The sequence below is a fragment of the Phocoena sinus genome, chromosome 5, assembly GCF_008692025.1.
Source record: "Phocoena sinus isolate mPhoSin1 chromosome 5, mPhoSin1.pri, whole genome shotgun sequence".
NCBI lineage: Eukaryota > Metazoa > Chordata > Mammalia > Artiodactyla > Phocoenidae > Phocoena > Phocoena sinus.
Window position 1 is genome coordinate 19,824,562 of NC_045767.1, and position 24,124 is coordinate 19,848,685.

Below are 24,124 nucleotides of genomic sequence, written 5' to 3' on the forward strand. Positions count from 1 at the left end.
TATACTTTTTGCTTACTGTCTTAGATTTTCATTTGGTTTTTTTCAGTAATGTGACTTTAATCAGTGGGGTGGTGAATTTTGTAAAGTCGGGGGTTATGCAGCGTTGTTAGTTTGTTATAACCTCCTAATTTCTGCCTCTGATGCTTTAATGCTAAATAAGTTATCAACAACTGACTTCATATCTTGCCTGTTAGCTCCACTCTGAGTTTTGGAGGGTATGCTATGTGGAGGAATAGGAAGGAGCAATGGCTGTGTACCTGGAAAGCCATGTCCAAGCATCACCAGGTGTGTTTCATTTTCCTTTGAGGCATCTCTTGCCATCATTGCTTACAATGATTGACATCCTTTTCCTTATCAAGACATTTCACTTACACTTGCTACACAAAATAGATTGTGATGTATGTGTATGACTTACTATATAACTGAGCTGAACACTGGTAATATCCACAACGCTTCATGACTTTACTAGGAAAGGGGATGCAGACTGGTAAGTTCCCTCCTCTCTTCACAGACCATAAAACGTCAAAGTATTTTTTTTAACCAGCTAGGTTTAAAGCATAGAGTTATGCTTACCGTCCTAATTCTCTTCAGTCTGTTCCTCTCAAATCTTACCAGAATACAAATTATGATCATAGATCATAGATAGTTTTATAGGTTCTAAAAGCCAATTACATACATAATACTTTGAGTCATTGCTATCACACAGGAAGGCTTTCTAGACATGAAGACAAAAATGAACAAAATGAAGACAAAAATGAACATTGAACTACATAAAGCTCTTTAAAGATTATTTCTTAATTTCTACTTTTGAGGACTTAATTAAGAAAAGAACTTTATACATTTTTTGCTACCATTGTAGGATATTTCATTAGCTTTTGTGCTATGCTAATAGTATTTTGTCTTAAACATTGTTCAAACTTTATGTATTTTATGTTATACCTCAGAACAGAATAAAATACTGAATTTTTCATTGTTATATGTTACTATACTTTATATTACTACAGTAAAGATATGGAGTGTCCATAATAGACAACACTTTCAGTCTTATACATAGTATTGTCTAGGATTCCAAGTGTGGGTATTTTTGCTTACAGCTATGGAGCAGAATAATAAATAATATTTTTGATTGGGGTTGGAAAAATGTTGAATGTAAAAGTGTTAAAAGCAGCTAGTTTAGGATTCTTGGAGTCTTGAGTGAAGATAAAACTCATGTCATCTATGCCATGTGAGTACATACATCTTTTCAGTCCATACCTTTCACAACTCTAGAGCTCTCAACGTAGGTTTTTTTCTCCTTTATTTACTATGCTTGTGTAAAACTAGTATGTTTTTGATATTTCACATTTTTTCTTTTTTTATAGTTTCTGGGTGGTAGTCCAGAGGAAGATGTGATACCAAGGTGTGGTAGATGCTATTGATACCATGGATGCCCTGCCCAGATTGCCTTGAATGGACCAGGGCATGCATCTCTCAGATCCTGAGTGTTGGCTCCTTAACAGTTCCCAGCTATCCTGTTCCCCAGGAAATTGCCCTCAGCTGAAAGAAAGCAGCCCTGTCCTGGTCTGGTTGTTATGACCTCCCCTCCTCACACCAATAAACGACCAACTGGCGTGGTCGCACAAAAAGCTGTCCCCTTGTGTCAAGGTAGTGCCAACTCTTTTGGTGCAATTCATGTTTCAGAGCTCTGGATAGGATTAGGCTGCAGCTAGACTCCAGCTGAGACCAAATCTTTTCTTAGCTTCTTCCCTGTTTTATCCTTCCTCCCTCCCTCCCTTTCTCCTGAGAGCATCCCCTCAATAAATCACCACATCCAAATCTTGTTAGAATTTGCGTCTAGGGAACCACCCTAAGAGGTAGGTATTACTGTGGTAACTTAAGGGTGAGGTGAAGATTAGTTTAGAGGATTACGTGAGAATTCATACTTCTTTGAGGTTAATGATAGGCCTGGGCCACCAAGTCCTTGACCCACTTACTATTGTAACAGGCACATTGGGCTTAAAAGTAAAGCTCAAAGAAGTTGGTGGGGCAACTTGGAGAAGGGAACACTTTAACAGGACCAAAAGCAACTTGTCTAGCAAAAGACATTTAGGTGCTTATGGTTGATTACAGGACTATCAAAGTCCAATATCTCCTACTTTTTGACCTCTTTGCTATGCTTAGTTTTTTCCTCTGTTACAGATAAGATCAAGGAAAGGAGGCAACACTCAACTGGCTTCTTAGGCTTATTGTTTAAAAAGTTTGGCACTTTGTAAGTGCTTGCTGTATTAAACTTACTGAGGACCCTTGACTTGCTGGAATTCACAATATGTTGAGAACCTTGGATTCATAGACTTGAAATAAAAGAAGGGACTATGTAAAATAGTATCCAGTGTCTTCAAAAAGTTCTGTGCACTACTGAAACTTAGAAATGACATAAATATGTTGTGATTATTAAAAGCAAAGTTAGGGAATTCCCTGGCGGTCCAGTGGTTAGGACTCCACGCTTGCTTTCACTGCTGCGGGCTGGGTTTGATCCCTGGTCAGGGAAATAAGATTCCACAAGCCACACTGCTCCAACCAAAAAAAAAAAAAGCAAAGTTAGTATAATTTAGGATAATTCTCTTTCCCCATCATGTCCAACATATTTCAATTCAAATGTGTAAGCCAAATGAGAGCAGCTTTTGTAAATGGGATGGTAAAGTGTCATATGGCCAATGTCTAAAGGAAACTGAAGCCGCATTAATTGTTAATTGTGTGGCCTGAAACAAATCACTTAACTTCTCTGGTCTCATATATTGTCCAGTCAAATAGGGTTATGCTACACCAGGGGTTCCTGGTCTCTGGGCATTGTAGAGGTGTTTCAGAAGGTTAATATCATCTTCCAAGGTGGTAATGATCTCTGTTTCCATATCTTGCTTTTATTTAAAGTCAGCCTAAAAGGGCTATTTATTATTTTTCTTTTTTCTTTTTCCATTGTATGCTTCTTTTTTCTTCTAAAACAAGAGTTTGAGAGTTTCCAAATTGGTACCACATATTAGTGGAGACCAATATGTATACTCATGACTCAGTCACTCAGCCAACCACCTCTAGCTGTGTTGATGGTTTTAACACAATTAGTGAATAATGAATTTAATGCTCCTATTCTTAGTAATGAGTTCTTTAATTTATGCTTACAATGATAGCTTTAAGACCACAACATAAGGTTATAAGTTACTGAAGTGCATGGTAATTCAGTAAATTTGTCTCATGGCAATTTTTATCACATCTGAGATGCAATCATCTGGGGTTTTGTTGTGTTGTGTTGTGTTGTATTTGGGGGTTTTGTTTTGTTTTGGCTTTTTTTTTTTTTTTGATGTAGCCCACCAAGATGTCGCAACTACCTTAAGACATGTTTAAAAAGAGAAAATATAGTGGCAATTTTGTCTAACTTTGTATTTCATTTATTGTGAATAAAAACTCCCCACCCTGCTAATTATTTGACAAGTGCTTAAAATTAGTAGTTTGAAACTTTTGCTCATCATTTTGAAACAGAACACAGTACTTAAAAATAAAAAATACATCCCTTGCCTTTTCTAGATGCAGAATGAAAGAATTCCAAGTAACATATCATACAAGCTCTTTTTATTTATTTTTGATAATATGTCATAGCCTCATTTCTATGTTTTAAAAGTTGATCTTCAGGACTTCCCTGGTGGCAAAGTGGTTAGGAATCTGCCTGCCAGTGCAGGGGACACGGGTTCGAGCCCTGGTCTGGGAGGATCCCACATGCCACGGAGCAACTAAGCCCGTGTGCCACAACTACTGAGACTGCGTGCCTAGAGCCCGTGCTCCTCAACAAGAGAAGCCACGACAATGAGAAGCCCATGCACCACAATGAAGACCCAACGCAACCAAAAATAAATATCAAATAATAAATTTTTTTAAAAAGTTGATCTTCAAAAGAAAACCTCTCATCTTTTACACAATTAACTGAATGTGAAATAAACAGCGGGCATCACTTCTTAAATGGAAAATGAGCATTGCCAGCCTATGTTTTTATTACAAATATTATAAATATTGTATAAAGATGAATTCTATAATGCCACCTTAATTAAATAGCAATCTAAATACCTTTTCTTTAAAGTTACATTTCTATGCAAAAATTACACAAAATTAATTGCAAAACCACACAATGAAAAAATTAAGTTATTATTAAAATTCCTAAGGACTTTGAAGGATTATATACTACTATGAAAATAGTTTGTGAATCCAAAAGTGAAAACATTGAATTAATGTTTTCTAAGATTTCACCCAGTCCTGGAATACTATAAATACTTCCCAAGCATCATTTTTAAAAAGATAATGTCTGCCCACTTCACCAGGTTTTTGACATTTTGATGGTTTGTTTGTTATAATACAAAAACATAACAATATTGATATCGGTACCATTTTCCTTAAATTGTTAACATGCACTGCCAGGACCTAAAAAGGGAAACAAGAAAATAGACGGTGGGAAGATTCGGTACTCACCATCTTAGAATACCCTTTATCAGAAACTTGCAATCACTGGGACAGCGGATTGCGTACTTTGGAAACTATGCCCAGTTAAACAGATGACTCTTAAACACCTCATGGAAAACAAAAAAACAGGAGGAGAAGCTCATAATTCTTCAATTTATAACCGACTAAAGTTATTTTGGTATATTTCTTAACAGTCTTTTCCTATAATTGAAGTCATAGTATACACACAATTTGATATTCTTTTAAAATTGTCCTGAGCACTTTCCACATTGCTATACAGCCTTCATTATTTTCACTTTCAATGGCTGCATAATAGCCCGGAAAGTGGAGGGATGCAATACTCCCCTATTATTGGACACGTAGGTTCCTACTTTAAATAATGCCTCGATCATGGCTTCTAACCTATTTTGTGCTGTTTTCATAGACTAAATATCCAGAATTGGGGTTATAGGTTAAAAATATCACCACATAATTTATAGATTTGGATATACATTACTAAGTTGCTTTTGAAAAGGGTTTTTATTACTAGTTTAAAGCATCATGGATGATGAGCACACGCTTTCTCTACAGCATATAGTGGTACATTTAAATTTATTTTCTAATTTGAAAGGCAAAAAAGGTATCTTGCTTTAATATTATTGATTACAAGTGAAGGTAACGAATTTCTATATGTTTGTTCAGTAGCCATCTTCTTTGTGTATTGTCTGTTCATGTTTTTCTTATTGGAATAATTATATTTCTTTTTTAAAATATTTGTATGAACTGTTTATTAAGATACTAACTTTATCCTAAATTTTTTTTTTTATAAATGTATTTATTTATTTTGGGGCTGCATTCGGTCTTCGTTGCTGTGTGCGGGCTTTCTCTAGTTGCATTGAGCAGGGGGCTACTCTTTGTTGCGGTGCGCTGGCTTCTCATTGCAGTGGCTTCTCCTGTTCTGGAGCACAGGCTCTAGGTGTGCGGGCTTCAGTAGTTGTGGCACGTGGGCTCAATAGTTGTGGCACATGAGCTCAGTAGTTGTGGCGCACGGGCTTAGTCGCTCTGTGGCATGTGGGATCTTCCTGGACCAGGGCTCGAACCTGTGTCCCCTGCATTGGCAGACGGATTCTTAACCACTGCGCCACCAGGGAAGTCCTAAATTTTTTGTTTTAAAATTTTTGTGACATATTGAAATGTCTAATCTTTGTTTTTCATATCTGTTTTTTCTTTGTGGTTTCTTCTATTCTTTTTAAGATGAAACAAATTCCTTTCTGTTATGGGCTGAATTGTGCCTCCCCCCCACCCCCAGCCCCCGCCAAATTCATATGTTGAAATCTTAATTCCCAGTACCTCAGAATGTGACTGTATTTGGAGAAAGGACCTTTAAAGAAATAATTAAGTTAAAGTTAGGTCACTAGGGTGGACCTTTATCCTGCATGACTGATGGCCTTATTAGAGGAGGAGATTAGGACACAGATGAACACAGAGGGAAGACCATATGAAGAAACAGGGAGAAGATGGCCACCTACACGCCCAGGAGAAATGCCTCAGAGGATTGTTTTGGTTCCCTGCTGACAACTTGATTTTGTAATCCTAGCCTGTGAGATCATACAAGAAAATAAATTTCTGTTGTCTAAGCCACTCAGTTTGTACTACTTTATTATAGTGGCTCTATCATAACTAATACACCTTCCAACCCCCTAAATTCCATAAAATTCTATTACAATTCTATTTTATCTCCTCTATGGCTTTATTTTTTCAATTTACTTCTAAAATTTATATGTATTTTTGTTGAGTCTAAATGGATATTTTCTCCAAATTTCTACACAGCTAAACCATCTTCAGGCATTGTTGTCTATTTCAATACTGAGTTATTTTGGCCTCAGCAAAAGAGTTGTCTGGGGCTTCCCTGTTGGTGCAGTGGTTAAGAATCCGCCTGCCAATGCAGGGGACAAGGGTTCGAGCCCTGGTCCGGGAAGATCCCACATGCTGCGGAACAACTAAGCCTGTGCACCACAACTACTGAGCCTGCGCTCTAGAGCCCGCGAGCCACAACTACTGAGCCCGCGTGCCACAACTACTGAAGCCCGCATGCCTAGAGCCCGTGCTCCACAACAAGAGAAGCCACTGCAATGAGAAGCCCGCTGCACTGCAACGAAGAGTAGCCCCCACTCTCCGCAACTAGAGAAAGCCCGCATGCAGCAACAAAGACCCAAGACAGCCAAAAATAAAAATAAAATTTAAATAAAAAATTAAAAAAAAAAAGAATTGTCTGGAATGTCCTGGGACCTGGGCAAAACCTTCTCAGATCTCTGTGTAGGAAATAATTTCTTTTCTTAAGAACCTCTTCTCAGATATGGGAACATATGTATATGTATAACTGATTCACTTTGTTATAAAGCAGAAACTAACACACCATTGTAAAGCAATTATACCCCAATAAAGACGTTAAAAAAAAAGAACCTCTTCTCAAGGGCTTAATTCTTGTTTCACAAACATTTGTGAACTCTCCCCTAGTTGACCACAGAAATCATTTGTGAACTCTCCCCAGTAGACCACAGAAACCACTTATTCATCTGTAGTATTTCTGTAGGCAGAGTGTGGTATGCACAAAGGAAGGACTGATGAAAGTGAGTCAGGTAAGGTCAGCTCTCATTCAGATCATGGGTCACTATAGGCCAGCAATAGTCAGAGGGTCCCTGAGGCCTTTTCGGGGGGTCTGTGATTTTGAAGGTATTTTCATAACAATAAGATGCTACTTGCCCTTTTCACTGTGTGGACATTTGTACTAATGGTACAAAAGCAAGGTTGGTTAATACTGCTGGTACTTAAGCGTTGATCAAGGCCACACATTGACAGGAAACAAAGTTTCATGTAAAAATGTTCTTTATGAAGCAGTGAAAATTGTTAATTTTAAGCCTCTACTCGTAGTACATATCATTTTTTTTTTTTAATTCGGCCATGCCACGTGGCATGTGGGATCCTAGTTCCTCCACCAGGGATCGAACCTGGGCACCCTGCAGTGGAAGGGTGGAGTCTTAACCACTGGACCACCAAGGAAGTCCAAGTACATATCCTTTTTAATACTCTGTGGGGTGACATGGGAAGTATGCATGAAGCATTTCTACTGAATACGGAAGTACATTAGTTGTTTCAAGAAAAAGCACTTGTATGATTATTTGAATTGCTAGCTGAACTCACTTTTTTTCATGGAACTTTTTTTGAAAGCACGACTGACAAATTATGATTATTTAGACTTGGATACTTGGCATACACTTTCTTGTGAATTCAAGAAGGAAAACTATCATTTCAAGGAAAATAATTGACATTTGTTGCCAATGCTTCAAATTCAAGCTTTTAAGCACAAATTCGAATTTTTCAAAAATTTGTATCCACCATCTGAGGTTGACAACTTTCCAACACTTCAAAACTTTTCTGATGGAATCTGTGATGACATTAACAAATGGACTTTTGGAGATGTTGTATAATGAAGCCACATTGCAACTAACTTTTCAAAAACTACCACTTGAGTTTGGACCACATTTTCTTTATATACTTAACAAAGAAACAAAAAACAACATATACCAATAGATTGTATGCAGAAGTAGATCTGGGACTCCCCTGTTCACTGTTCAGGTGGACAGTGAATAGATTTGCAAACAAAGCCAGTCTTTTTACTTTTCTTTATTTTGGAAATAGTTATTTTTCATTAAAATATTTATATAATGAGTTCATTTTTTTAATATATATTTTTAGAAACTTAGTTCTAATTTCTAATATGGTAAATATCAATAGATAATTCATATAACCAAAAGGTCTTTGGGGTCCTCAATAGTTATAAGAGTTTTGTAAAGGGGTCCTAGGGCCAAAAGTTTGAGAACTCCTATGCTGCTGTAAGCTAACTCTTATGGCGGTGAAACCTAATTCTTTGAGGGATCCTTTCTAGTGGCGGTGAAACAGGTCAGAATCTACCAGGGCTTCAAGTCAAGGCTCTACACAGAAAAGACTTAAGACTTGGGGCTCAGGGCGGTGGCGGAGGCAGAGCCAAGACTGCGTCTTCGGTCTACCTGGAAACCACCCTTCTCAGGTCTCCTGGAGCTCGCCCTCCGTTCCTCTCCGCCTCTCATTGGAGCGGGTTAAGTCAGTGGGCGGTCTGTCGGGAGGGGGTGGGGCTTCATTTCCTTCCGGGGCCCTCTCGCAGGAACGTACGGACGTCACGCAGGACGCCGCTGCCCTGACGCTCCGCCTTTGCATCCCCCACTGAGCCCTGAGTCGTTGGCGTTGGCCCTCAGTGGGGTAGCAAGCTTTTTCCCTTCGGAGGCCTGGGGTCCCGCAGCCTCTATCCTACCTGGCCTGGCCTGGCGCTGCCCAGCGCGTCCGTGCCTCCGTCATGGATCTGAATTTAAACCGAGCGGATTATTTACAGGTAAACCTGAGGGGTTGGGGCGGTCGCTGCGTGGGGTGAGCTGCGCTCCCTGAGAGGATTCGATCCTTCCACTGGCGTCTGTTGGGGTGTCTCGGCGGCGACGCCGCGGCACAGGAGCGGATCTGGGTGCCACCCTCCAGACACCTTGCTCACGGGCAACTCCGGCTTGTTGGTGACGGTCCACGGGGACTTGGAAAGAGGGAGCACGCACCTCCGCGGTGCTGGCGTCTGCCAGGTCCTGAAGATGCTGTGAATGTCCTGATGCGCTCCCGGATTCCTCCCCGGGACCCTTCTCCTCCTCCCCGGCTGCAGCTTCTAACTCCCTGATCTCCATCTGTACCCAATCCCTTCTGCCGAGCGCCAGACACTTGTTTCTTACTGTGAGCCGGACCCCACGAGCCAGATCATAATAAAAGCAATGACAGCCGTTTTCGAGCGTCTAGTTTATTCTCAGATCTTAACACACGTACACATATTTAATCCTCATAAAAATTCCTAAAGTAGGTACATGAGGATCAAGGGGCTCAGAGAAGGTGATTTACATGATAGCGGAAAGGATGGAGTTCCTATTTGAAACAAAGCCTCTGACTCCAGAGCTGGTGTTCTTGCTGGTACATCACCCTGCCTCTCAATATTTCAGCCCTAGACTTTCTCTCCTTCTCCATCTCCTTTTTTCAGTAATCCTATTTTGGCTAATGGTACAAATGTTTGTCCTGTCACTTTCCTTGAGAGTCATGCTAGGTACTTCCCACCTTAATATCTTCCATATCCATCTGGTCACCACATTTTGCTGCTTTTATCTCCTAAATATCTCACGAATCTGTCCCATTTGCTCCCTCCATCTCTGTTACCCCTAGTTCAGTCCTCATCTTCTCTTGCTTGGATAATTGAAGTAGCTCCTAGCCTCCAGCTTACCTCCCTCCAAGACATCCTTCATATCATTGCTAGATTGATGTTTCAAAAATACGGATCTAAACAGATTAAACTTTAATACTACCCCCTAGAATACAGAATTAAAGGATAGACCTATACTATATGTAAATTCTTGCATTGTCTGTTGTTTCCACCAGTTTCTCTCTCTTTGGTCCCATTCTCCTCCCCTAACCATGCACCACTAGTGACAGTGCCCTGCTGAGCAAACCATGCTGTTTCCATCTTCTGTAACTTTTGTAAAATAATCTTCATCAGCATGGTGGTATTTTAGCTAAAATCTTTTATGTTGCATTTTCAATAATAATCTATTACCAAAGATTTTAAATTACAAACACACTTTAACAAGTGTATGAAGTTGTAAAAGAAGGCTTATAGAAATATTTTTTTGGTGTGAAGTATCTTGCCAGTAATGCCACGTTATTATTTTTGACTTGACAACTTTATAGCATAAATTTTACTATTTTTGATTGTTTCCTGTATTCTGACTTTTGTAGTATATTTCATTAGAAAATAAGTTCATTGCTGATAATAATTATTTCATTTCACTAATTAATTGCAATAAAAAAACTGAGGCTTACTATGATTAGAATCTGCTGGTCCTTTTAATCTCTGATTTAATAACTTCAAATTAGTGTATCAGAAATCACTCACCAGGCAGCTGATGTGTTTCCTTAGGTGGGAGTGACCTCTCAGAAGACTATGAAGCTACTTCCTGCTTCAAGATATAGAGCCACACAAAAGGTAACGTAGAGATACTGATTTCTCCATATGTCTTCAGCTCTGACAGAGGAGAGGTTTACATTTCCTTCATTATTGATAAGTTTTTTTTTTAATTCCAAGGCTAAAATGGAAATGAATTTCTTTTCATTTGAACAGAGATTAGAATACCAAGGGACATTTATAGACAGTAAGTTTCTTGGACATTATAATTATTATGTACAATTAGTAAATAGTATAAGCAAACTAGTTGAAAACCATATTCCATTTTTCTGGTAATAACTTACCCTGTGTGTACCAGATTGTGTATATGAAAAAAGAAAAAAAAACACAATAGACTGTAGAGAAAATGCTTTTTAAAAACTTTATCATATTTTTAAGAGTAATTAAATATATTGATGTTAATCTTTACATTTAACTAACAATATTGATTATTTTAATAGAAATATTAATCCTGTGATTTCCATAAGACAATTATAATTTCTTGGTAGACTAGTAGGATATTTTAATAGCTGCAAAATAAATATAGTATTCCTATATATTAACATTTTATCAGTATAAATCAACAGATTTTTGACTGTCATTTATTCACTCAATTAGAGCAACACTTCTCAAACTTTTTGGTCTCAGGACTCTTTTACACTTTTTAAAAAGATCATTTTATTTATTTTTATTGAAATATAGTTGGTGTACAATATTATATAAGTTACAGGTGTACAATGTAGTGATTCATAATTTTCAAGGTTATATTCCATTTAGTTATTATAAAATATTGGCTATATTCCCTGTTATACTATATATCCTTTTAGCTTATTTTATACATAGTAGTTTGTATCTCTTAATCCCCTACTCCTGTGTTGCCCCTCCTCCTTCCCTCTCCACTGGTAGTTTGTTTTCTATATCTGTGAGTCTGCTACTTTTTTTTAATATTCACTAGTTTGTTGTATTTTTTAGATTCTGCATACAAATGTTATCATACAGTTCGTCATTCTCTGTCTGACTTATTTCACTTAGCATAATGCCCTCCAAGTCCATCCATGTTGTTGCAAAAGGCAAAATTTCATTCTTTTTTATGGCTGAGTAGTATTCTTTATCCATCAACTGTTGATGGACGCTTAGGTTCCTTCCATATCTTGGCAATTGTAAATAATGCCACTGTGAACATTAGGGTGCATGTACCTTTTCGAATTCATGTTTTGGGATTTTTTGGATATATACCCAGGAGTGGCATTGCTGGGTCATATGGTAGTTCTATTTTTAGTTTTTTGAGGAACCTCCGTACTGTTCTCCACTGTGGCTGCACCAATTTTCATTCCCACCAACAGTGTATGAAGATTTCCTTTTTCAGCACATCCTTGCCAACATTTGTTATTTGTGTTCTTTTTGATGATAGCCATTCTTACTGGTGTGAGGTGATGTCTCATTGTGGTTTTGATTTGCATTTCCCTGATGATTAGCGGTGTTGAGCATCTTTTCATGTGCCTGTTGGCCGTCTGCATTTCCTCTTTGGAAAAATGTCTGTTTAGGTCTTCTGCCCATTTTTTAATCAGGTTGTTTGTTTTTTTTTATGTTAAGTTGTATGAGCTGCTTACATATTTTGGATATTAACCCCTTATTGGTCTTATTATTTGCAAATCTTTTCTCCCATTCGATAAGTTGTCTTTTTGTTTTTTTGATGGTTTCCTTTGCTTTGCAAAAGCTTTTAAATTTAATTAGGTAAATCAGCTATACGTCAATAAAAATAAAAAGTAAAAAGTTTTAAAAATATCAAGTCTGTCACAACCTCATTTTGATAATTTTTTTAATATATAAATTTATTTATTTAGTTTTGGCTATGTTGGGTCTTTGTTGCTGCGTGTGGGCTTTCTCTAGTTGCGGTGAGCAGAGGCTACTCTTCGCAGCGGTGTGCGGGCTTCTCATTGCGGTGGCTTCTCTTGTTGCAGAGCATGGGCTCTAGGCGCGCAAGCTTCAGTAGTTGTGGCACTCGGGCTCAGTAGTTGTGGCTTGTGGTCTCTAGAGCTCATGCTCAGTAGTTGTGGCACACGGGCTTAGCTGCTCCGTGGCATGTGGGATCTTCCCGGACCAGGGCTCGAACCCGTGTCCCCTGCATTCGCAGGCTGACTCTTAACCACTGCGCCACCAGGGAAGTGCCTGATAATGTTTTAAAAGTTAATCTTAAAATGTTCTTATGCTCCAGTTAAAGGAAAAAAAAAAATTGCCTCCTTGTCATTTCTGTCTCTATTTTCTTGTTCTGTTTACCTTGTAGGAACAGAACAGAAAGCCAGCTATTTCCATAACAACTCTTCATAGCCTTCTCTTTGGCCCTTTCTTACAATTCTTTGGTGGATATTTTTTGTGGGGATGTCTTTACTAGATTTTCTGGTCTCTACTTTTAAAATCATAATTTATATATTGAGAATCTTGTTTTCCCCATATAAGTTAGTAGGGCATAATAACAGTAATTTTAGATTCTCTTCAATCTGTTACAGGTGGTTGTTGGAGATCATGATGGAGTAGTTATGTGCTTTGGCATGAAGAAGGGAGAAGCAGTGGTATGTGTACCTTCTGAATACTCCTACATTAAAATTTTTTCTAAAGCATAATGAAAAATAGGTTGAGGGAAGTAGTCATATGGAGTATGAGATTACAGGCAGCATGAGAGTCATTTGCTAGCCATTTGTAAAACATCTTTGACAGCCTAGGGTGATATATTAGTTTTTTATGCTGTGTAACAAGTTACCTCAAATTTAGGGGCTTAAAACAAAACACATTTATTATCTCACAGGGCAGGAGTCCAAGCTCGAGGCCTCACGTGGCTGCAACACATGTACAGCCAGGCTCTATTTCTTTCTGGAACTCAGGGTCCTGTTCCAAGCCCATGTAGTTGTTGGAAGAATTCAGTTCTTTACTGTTGTTGGACTGAGGTCCCCACTTTATTGCTGTCCGTAAGCCAGGGCCTGCTTTCAGCGTCCTGAGGCCCACCACAATTCCTTGCCATGAGCTCTTCTCTCAGGCCCTCGCACAACATGGTGAACTGCTTCTTCAGGCCAACAGGGAAATCTGTCCAGTCTGCTAAGATGGAGTCTTATATAACAGTGTAACATGGACGTGACCGTCACATCACCTTTGCCACTTAATATAGCCTAACCAAGGAAGTGAGTTTTATGTCATCATATTCCCAGATCATAGTTTACAAGTGATGGGTCTGAGATGTGAACTCTTATATTCATTTTACATTATATGAAATTTGCAAAAAGATGAAGAGGGTAAAAACTATCAGAAACTCAGTGTTTCCATTGTTCATATATCCTTCCAGATATTTTATTCTCTGTGTATAAGTCATTGGCGGTGAAGGGAAGAAACTGATGCCAATAATAATATAGAAGATAACGAGGAATAAACTAAGGATGCAAATGTTTCCAATTAAATAGAGAGATATGAAGTTATATGCTCAGGTTTTCAGTAAATTCTACAGTCCTTAATTTATACTACTAAAATTTATAAAATTGTAAGGGAACCAGGAGAGATTAGTTTTAAAAAGATGATTGAGGTATAAAAACATGTGCACTGGAACCAGCTGAGGAATCTTGGTAAAATGCAGATTCTCATTCAGTAGATCTGGGGTTGAGCCTGAGAGTCTGCATTTCTAATAAGGTAAGTGATGCTAATGCTGCTGCTTAGCGAACCCTACTTTGAGTTTGCAAGAGTTTAGATTTTAATAATGTCATTGAAATGCAATGTGAGTGGGGAATAAACGTTGCAAAGTTTGAAGATATTTAGCAAAAAACCCAGAAGACCACTGGATACATTTGTATCTAAAGGTGTTCCTATTTAGAACTATAATATGTTGTAAGTTTAAAATCACAGCATTTTTTTATGGTAAAAGAAAATACTTGGAATAAATTTGTGTACTTAATTTTTTCCTCAATGATTTTTGCAGACAGTCTTCAAGACTTTACCTGGGCAGAAGATTGCCAGATTGGAACTAGGAGGGGTTCTTAACACGCCCCAGGAGAAAATTTTTATTGCTGCAGGATCTGAAATTAGAGGCTTCACAAAGAGAGGAAAACAGTTTCTCTCTTTTGAAACAAACCTCACTGAAAGCATTAAAGCTATGTATGTTTATTCTCTTTTTTATTTTTACATATCCATTTACAATATTTTGGATAGGTGACAAACATCAGATTAAGTATCACATCTTAGTAGGTTATCTGGGAAATAATTAAAGATACTTTATTAGTCGGAAATTAAATTTGACCTGGAGTCAATATAAAATCAATTGGTTGTTGAAATCTTATCTTTTTAAGACATTTATATTATTTATAGCTTCATTTTGACTAGTTAGTTCTGTTATGATTCATGATCAAAGTATAAAAGAAGTGAAAGAAAATCTCCAGATATTTAGGTTCCTGTTGCTTTGCTGTCTCTGGTAGTTCTGATTTTGAGGTAGCATCATTTTGTCAAAAGCCTGGCCATCAAAGTTAATGACTACCAAAAAGGTGTAATTTCAGGTGAGTCAGGTAAGACTCTAAGTGAAAAATAGCTTCCTTAATGGCTTCCTGCTATATGAAATTTTGCAATTAAAATTTTAGTTTTTGAATCATGGAGAACTGGAAGAGGCTTTGAAGTTTATCTATCCACTGTCCTTCAAACCTGCTACTTAGGAGAATCCCTTGGAAGCTTTAAACAATAGATTCCTCGTCCTACCTCATACCTGCAGAATCAGAATTATTAGGAGTGGGTTAAAATAACAGTTTTTCATTTGAATTCTATGCAGCCATGTTATATAAGAAGCCAGACCTTGGTTTGGAAACTACTGATCCAGAGTTCTATTAATATATAGCTATCCTGTGTGATTCTGTATAATGCACAGCATGTGTCCTGATGTCTGGCTGTAAAACTTAGGTTGGTGAGATTAGATAAGAATTAAACAGTGGCAAGTGGAAGTAATTTCAGTGCTTAATAAGAATATCATTCATTTCTAGAAATGCTTTTCTAGATAGGCATGGCCAGTGATAATTGTGAAATACTAAAACCAAAGTAGCTAATTATTAGCATACTCCACATTCAGAAAGGAGTTTCCCAGCGAATAGTCTCTTTAGCTAGTTTCTAAATGTTTTTACTGGAGGGGCAGAGGTAAGATGGAAAGGTTCTTACTCAGTTTTTGAAAATTTATTATCTGAATCATCACATTGATAAGGTTGCATGGGAAAACAAGATTAGAACTTGAAAATATTCAGTAAGAAAACTGACCACTTATAAAATTGATTACCACTCATTAATCCTTCCCTGCTTATAATGCAGATGGATTTGAAAATGAAATTTCAAATCTTGTAAGAGATTTAGAAATTTCATTAAGTTGATAAAAATTATATTGAAAACTTTAATTATTTATTTATTTTAAAGAGCAGTTTCTTATTAGTTATCTATTTTATACATATTAGTGTATATATGTCAATCCCAATCTCCCAATTCATCCCACCACCACCAGCCCCCCCGCCACTTTTCCCTCTTGTGTCCATACGTTTGTTCTCTACATCTGTGTCTCTGTTTCTGCCCTGCAAAATGGTTCATCTGTACCATTTTTTTAGGTTCCACATATATGCGTTAACATACGATATTTTTCTCTTTCTGACTTACTACACTCTGTATGACAGTCTCTAGATCCATCCACGTCTCTACAAATGACCCAGTTTCGTTCCGTTTATGGCTGAGTAATATTCCATTGTATATATGTACCACATCTTCTTTATCCATTCATCTGCTGATGGGCATTTAGGTTGCTTCCATGACCTGGCTATTGTAAATAGTGCTGCAATGAACATTGGGGTGCATGTGTCTCTTTGAATTATGGTTTTCTCTGGGTATATGCCCAGTAGTGCGATTGCTGGGTCATATGGTAATTCTATTTTTAGTTTTTTAAGGAACCTTCATACTGTGCTTCATAGTGGCTGTATCAACTTACATTCCCACCAACAGTGCAAGAGGGTTCCCTTTTCTCCACACCCTCTCCAGCATTTGTTGTTTGTAGATCTTCTGATGATGCTATTCTAACTGGTGTGAGGTGATACCTCATTGTAGTTTTGATTTGCATTTCTCTAATAATTAGTGATGTTGAGCATCCTTTCATGTGTTTTTTGGCAATCTGTATGCTTCTTTGGAGAAATGTCTATTTAGGTCTTCTGCCCATTTTGGGTTGGGTTGTTTGTTTTTTTAATATTGAGCTGCATGAGCTGTTTATATATTTTAGAGATTAATCCTTTGTTGATTCGTTTGCAAATATTTTATCCCATTCTGAGGGTTGTCTTTTTGTCTTGTTTGTAGTTCCCTTTGCTTTGCAAAACCTTTTAAGTTTCATTAGGTCCCATTTGTTTGTTTTCATTTTTATTTCCATTACTCTAGGAGGTGGATCAAAAAAGATCTTGCTGGGATTTATGTCAAAGAGTGTTCTTCTTATGTTTTCCTCTAAGAGTTTTATAGCATCCGGTCTTACATCTAGGTCTCTAATCCATTTTGAGTTTATTTTTGTGTATGGTGTTAGGAGTGTTCTAATTTCATTCTTTACATGTAGCTGTCCAGTTTTCCCAGCACCACTTATTGAAGAGACTGTCTTTTCTCCATTGTGTATCCTTGCCTCCTTTGTCATAGATTAGTTGACCATAGGTGTGTGGGTTTATCTCTGGGTTTTCTATCCTGTTCCATTGATCTATATTTCTGTTTCTGTGCCAGTACCACATTGTCTTGATTACTGTAGCTTTGTAGTATAGTCTGAAATCAGGGAGTGTGATTCCTCCAGCTCTGTTTTTTTCCCTCAAAACTGCTTTGGCTATTCGGGGTCTTTTGTGTCTCCATACAAATTTAAGATTTTTGTTCTATTTCTGTAAAAATTGCCACTGGTAATTTGATAGGGATTGCATTGAATCTGTAGGTTGCCCTGGGCAGTATAGTCATTTTCACAATATTGATTCTTCCAATCCATGAACATGGTATATCTCTCCATCTGTTTGTAGCATCTTTAATTTCTTTCATCAGTGTCTTATACTTTTCTGCATACAGGTCTTTTACCTCCTTAGGTAGCTTTATTCCTAGGTATTTTATTCTTTTTGTTGCAGTGGTGAATGGGATTGTTTCCTTAATTCCTCTTTCTGATCTTTCATTGTTAGTGTATAGGAATGCAAGAGATTTGTGTGCATTAATTTTGTATCCTGGAACTTTACCAAATTCATTGATTAGCTCTAGTAGTTTTCTGGTGGCATCTTTAGGATTCTCTATGTATAGTATCATGTCATCTGCAAACAGTGACAGTTTTACTTCTTTTCCAATTTGTATTCCTTTTATTTCTTTTTCTTCTCTGATTGCCATGACTAGGACTGCCAAAACTGTGTTGAATAATAGTGGCAAGTGTGGACATCCTTGTCTCGTTCCCGATCTTAGAGGAAATGCTTTCAGTTTTTCACCATTGAGAATGATGTTTGCTGTGGGTTTGTCATATATGGCCTTTATTATGTTGAAGTACGTTCCTTCTATGTCCACTTTCTGGAGAGTTTTTATCGTAAATCAGTGTTGAATTTTGTCAAAAGCTTTTTCTGCATCTATTGAGATGATCATATGGTTTTTCTTCTTCAGTTTGTTAATCTGTATCATATTGATTGATTTGTGTATATTGAAGAATCCTTGCATCCCTGGGATAAATTCCACTTGATCATGGTGTATGATCCTTTTAATGTGTTGTTGGATTCTGTTTGCTAGTATTTTGTTGAGGATTTTTGCACCTATATTCATCAGTGATATTGGTCTGTAATTTTCTTTTTTGTAGTATCTTTGTCTGGTTTTGGTATCAGGGTGATGGTGGCCTCATAGAATGAGTTTGGGAGTGTTCCTTCCTCTGAAATTTTTTGGAAGAGTTTGAGAAGGTTGGGTGTTAGCTCTTCTCTAAATGTTTGATAGAATTCACCTGTGAAGCCATCTGTTCCTGGATGTTTGTTTGTTGGAAGATTTTTAATCACAGTTTCAATTTCAATACTTGTGATTGGTCTGTTCATATTTTCTATTTCTTTCTGGTTCAGTCTTGGAAGGTTATACCTTTCTAAGAATTTGTCCATTTCTTCCAGGTTGTCCATTTTATTGGCATAGCATTGCTTGTCAGCAGAAACTTGTATACTCTCTTAGGATTATTTGTATTTCTATGGTTGTCTGTTATAACTTCTCCTTTTTCACTTCTAATTTTATTGATTTGAGTCCTCTCCTCTTTTTCTGAATGCATCTGGCTAATGGTTTATAAATTTTATCTTCTCAAAGAACCAGCTTTTAGTTTTATTGATCTTTGCTATTGTGTGTTTTTTTCTATTTCATTTATTTCTGCTCTCATCTTTATGATTTCTTTCCTTCTACTTACTTTGGGTTTTGTATGTTCTTGTTTCTCTAGTTCTTTTAGGTGTAAGTTTAGATTGTTTATTTTAGATGTTTGTTGTTTCTTGAGGTAGGATTGTATTGCTATAAACTTCCCTCTTAGAACTACTTTTGCTGCATCCCATAGGTTTTGGATCATCGTGTTTTCATTGTCATTTGTCTCTAGGTATTTTTTGATTTCCTCTTTGATTTTGTCAGTGATCTCTTGGTTATTTAGTGACGTATTGTTTAGCCTCCATGTGTTTGTGTTTTTTACATTTTTTTCCCTGTAACTGACTTCTGGTCTCATAGCGTTGTGGTTGGAAAAGATGCGTGATATGATTTCAATTTTCTTAAATTTACCGAGGCTTGATTTGTGACCCACGATGTGATCTATCCTGGAGAATGTTCCATGTGCACTTGAGAAGAAAGTGTAATCTGCTGTTTTTGGATAGAATGTCCTATAAAAATCAATTAAATCTATCTGGTCTATTGTGTCAGTTAAAGCTTGTGTTTCCTTATTAATTTTCTGTCTGGATGATTTGTCCATTGGTGTAAGTGAGGTGTTAAAGTCCCCCACTATAATTGTGTTACTGTCGATTTTCTCTCTTATAGCTGTTAGCAGTTGCCTTATCTATTGAGGTGCTCCTATGTTGGGTGCATATATATTTATAATTGTTGTATCTTGGATTGATCCCTTGATCATTATGTAGTGTCCTTCCTTGTCTCTTGTAACATTCTTTATTTTAAAGTCTATTTTATCTGATATGAAAATTGCTTCTCCAGCTTTTTTTTGATTTCCATTTGCATGCAATATCTTTTTCCATCCACTCACGTTGTCTGTATGTGTTCCTAGGTCTGAAGTGGGTCTCTTGTAGGCAGCACATATGGGTCTTGTTTTTGTATCCATTCCGCGAACCTGTGTCTTTTGGTTGGAGCATTTAATCCGCTCACGTTTAAGGTAATTATTGAAATGTATGTTCCTAATACCATTTTCTTAATTGTCATGGGTTTGTTTTTGTAGGTCCTTTTCTTCTCATGTGTTTCCCACTTAGAGAAGTTCTTTTAGCATTTGTTGTAGAGCTGGTTTGGTGGTGCTGAATTCTCTTAGCTTTTGCTTGTCTGTAAAGCTTTTGATTTCTCCATCGAATCTGAATGAGATCCTTGCCGAGTAGAGCAATCTGGGTTGTAGGTTCTTCCCTTTCATCACTTTAAATATATTGTGCCACTCCATTCTGGCCTGTAGAGTTTCTGCTGAGAAATCAGCTGTTAACCTTATGGGAGTTCCCTTGTATGTTATTTGTTGTTTTTCCCTTGTTGCTTTCAATAAGTTTTCTTTGTCTTTAGTTTTTGCTAATTTGATTACTATGTGTCTCAGCATGTTTCTCCTTGGGTTTATCCTGCCTAGGACTCTCTGCGCTTCCTGGACTTGGGTGGCTATTTCCTTTCCCATGTTAGGGAAGTTTTCGACTATAATCTCTTCAAATATTTTCTCTGGTCCTTTCTCTCTCTCTTCTCCTCTGGAACCCCTATAATGCGAATGTTGTTATGTTTAATGTTGTCCCAGTGGTCTCTTAGGCTGTCTTCATTTCTTTTCATTCTTTTTTCTTTATTCTGTTCCACAGCAGTGAATTCCACCATTCTGTCTTCCAGGTTACTTCTCTGTTCTTCTGTCTCAGTTATTCTGCTATTGATTCCTTCTAGTGTATTTTTCATTTCATTTATTGTATTGTTCATTTCTGTTTGTTTGTTCTTTAATCCTTCTAGGTTTTTGTTAACCATTTCTTGCATATTCTCGATCTTTGCCTCCATTCTTTTTCCAAGGTCCTGGATCATCTTCACTATCATTATTCTGAATTCTTTTTCTGGAAGGTTGCCTATCTCCACTCCATTTAGTTGTTTTTCTGGGGTTTTTCTTGTTCCTTCATCTGGTACAAAGTCCTCTGCCTTTTCATTTTGTCTGTCTTTCTATGTATGAGGTTTTCCTTCCACAGGGTGCGGAATTGTAGTTCTTCTTGCTTCTGCTGTCTGCCCTATATTAAGAGAACTTCTGAAATTGTATGCAGAGCCACAAAGTGAAGCCATTTGAACAATAATTGAAGAAGAGAAAATCAATGAGGATCATTATAGGATAAGGAATAATTTTAGTATCAAAAATTTTTTGAATAGACCTTAGAGTAGAAGTGGAAAAATAGGTGAAACCGTCAAATAAATACCCTCTTTATGACCACGTGGTGATAGCTATCTAGAAGTGATGATAATATACTAGTATATAATTTTTGTCAAAAATTTTAGCTCCGCAGTAGAAACTTGATTCATTATAAGAATTATACCATAGTTGTGATTATTTATCTAAATTTTGTTAAATATAATTTCAAATGAAGTTATTATTTCTTTTTTCAAGTTAAAATTCTAGTGAACTCTTTTTTCCCACTGTTTGTTATTTAGTTTCAAGTAGATTCAGTTCGAATAGCCTTATTCTATTCAGTGTGGTAGTAAGAAAGCTAACTGTAGAGTTAAAAACTGAGTTGTAATCCAGTCTACTGTCTACTAGTTCCGTGCCTTTATGCAAGTTACTTAACATTTTATTATTCTCCTTAAATAGGGATATTAATGGTCCCAAGTTTATAAAGTTATGAGGATTGAGCTAATACATGTGTCACTTAGGACAGTGCTTGGCCCATAGTACACATTCAGAAAAGTTCCTTTTTGATATAGTAATTGTCTTCAGATATAGGCAATGAATATTACCATTATCTTGTCTTTGTTTTCAGTTCTTCTGAGCTCAATTTTTGAGAAGCCTGAGGCCTGTAGAACCTCAGTTTCAGCTTTCAATATCAATGCTTTACCAAAAGGCTAGAAATTAAGTGGGGGAAACGAAAACAAACAAAAAGTGTCCTCTGAGTCTGTGATAAAATGATAGTAAACTGTATATAAATAAACTTATTTTCATCTCTGAAAATAATCCAGGAGCTTCCTGAATCTTATATTGATATCTTAAATTACTTTTAATATTCTCAGGCACATATCTGGCTCAGACCTTTTTCTCAGTGCAAGTTATATCTATAACCATTATTGTGACTGCAAAGACCAACATTATTACCTTTCTGGAGATAAAATCAATGACGTCATCTGCCTTCCAGTGGAAAGAGTACTTCGTGATGTACCGGTGTTGGCCTGCCAGGACAGAGTACTCAGAGTTTTACAGGTTGCTGTTATTTGCATTTTTATAGTTTTTCATAATTTAGGTAAAAAAATATTGCTGAACAGTGTATACTTGAGATAAATTACTTTAGTGACTACTACTTTAAATATCTTAAAATTATATCTTGAAAAAATTTTTTAATATTTTAATTAACTAAGTTTTATTTTTTTTTTACTTGAGGCGAATGTGTAGAAATCTTTGACAGGTTTTTAGAGAGGCATATATGGAAGAAAGGACATTTTCCCCCCCACACATAATATATGAGTTAGTACAATAAGAATCTAATGCCTTTGCTATAGGGAACCCTTCCTAGCTTTTCTTTTTTTTTTTTTATGGTACATGGGCCTCTTACCTCTCACTGTTGTGGCCTCTCCCGTTGCGGAGCACAGGCTCTGGACGCACAGGCTCCAGATGCACAGGCTCAGCGGCCATGGCTCACGGGCCTAGCCACTCCGCCGCATGTGGGATCTTCCCGGACCGGGGCATGAACCCGTGTTCCCTGCATTGGCAGGTGGACTCTCAACCACTACACCGCCAGGGAGGTCCCCTTTTTTAAAAAAATTTCTTCCATCACCCTCCCCTCTCCCAAAAAATCAAATTAAAGGAGGAAGTTGGATTGGGGAGAGGGTGTTAGGCTTTAACAGGAGAGAGTTGAGATCAGAGTTGTATCATTTGAGTTTACCCAGCATTTATGACAGTATGTTGAACAGAATAAGCGCTCAGTAAATATTTGAAAAAGCATTTACTATCTTTACATTTCTATTAAAAACCATGATTGGCTAAACCAACTACTTAAGGCCATTGTTATTAGTAGTACTAATTACAACTGTCTTCTTGAAAGTGACTTTTTTTTTTTTTGCCGCACCACACGGCTTGCGGGATCTTAGTTCCCAGACCAGGGATTGAACCCAGACCCTTGGCAGTGAAAGCGCTGAGTCCTAACCACTGGACTAGCAGGGAATTCCGGAAGTGACTTTCAATAAAATAGACATACCCTCTGTCTCTTTCTCTCTCTCTCTCTCTCTGTCTCTGTCTCTGTCTCTGTCTCTCTCTCTCTCTCTCTCACACACACACACACACACACACACACACACACCCCAGGACCCATAAAACAAAGTTTAGATGTAAATAACATATAACAAGTGGATTAATTGGATCAAAATTTAGGATGATAGTGCAATTGAACAAATAGTCTACCTGTTTATTCTGTGCCACCAAAGGCTATCTCACTCTTTGGAATTTTATAGTTAGATGGCCTGTCTCAGCACCAGCCCTTTTATAGAACAAATCCAGTGGTTCTATGAAGTTCTCTTTTTTTTTTTCTCTATGGGGAATTAAAGTAATGTTCAAGGTTCACTCTAGGGGGGTGAACGATTAATTTCTCCCCTAGCCTATGCTCAAATATGAATTGTTTGAATAAGGCTTTTAACGAGTTGGCTCACACCCATTTAGAACTTGATCTGGCTGAATTCTAGGATTCTGCTTTGTTTAACAAGAGATCCATATGCTAATTGTAAAAAAAAAAATCACTAAGTATTTGTGGAAAGTAAAAAGTTGAAGTCTTTCCTCTGCCCTGCACACTTTTCCCCTACTCCCCCTCTGCCTTTGTAGGCAATCCGTTACCCCAAAGGTAGCCTTTTTAAAACAGTTTTGTGTGTATTCTTTTGTGTTTATATAGTTACATGTAGATATCTGTGAATTTTTAATGTTTTTCTAAATAAAATATAAAGCATATGGCTCTTATATATTCTATATATATTTAAAAATTTAAACAATAATGATATACCAGATTTACTGTAATTTTGCCAATGTTTTTTCATTGAGTGATTTATCATAATTTTTCTATGTGAATTTAATTCTTCTACCTCATTCTTTAACAACTTCACAAATACTATTCACAAATACTATGCAAATACTATGCATTATAAGTGACAAAATTGAAAAAAAGACAAATAAAAGGATTTAGCTGTTTTCTTATCTAAATAGCAGGTCATTCT

The 24,124-nt window shown here is 37.1% G+C and overlaps 1 protein-coding gene across 1 annotated transcript in view; it reads left to right on the plus strand.

Annotated features, from left to right (window-relative positions):
* Positions 1–8,657: 8,657 nt before the first annotated feature.
* BBS7 (Bardet-Biedl syndrome 7) overlaps positions 8,658–24,124 on the plus strand; it is a 42,626-nt gene continuing 27,159 nt past the window's right edge. Inside the window, 5 exon segments of the mRNA XM_032632389.1 lie at positions 8,658–8,884; positions 10,493–10,558; positions 13,024–13,086; positions 14,475–14,650; positions 21,944–22,130. Of these exon segments, the coding sequence (XP_032488280.1) occupies positions 8,849–8,884; positions 10,493–10,558; positions 13,024–13,086; positions 14,475–14,650; positions 21,944–22,130 (528 nt within the window). The 5' untranslated portion in view covers positions 8,658–8,848.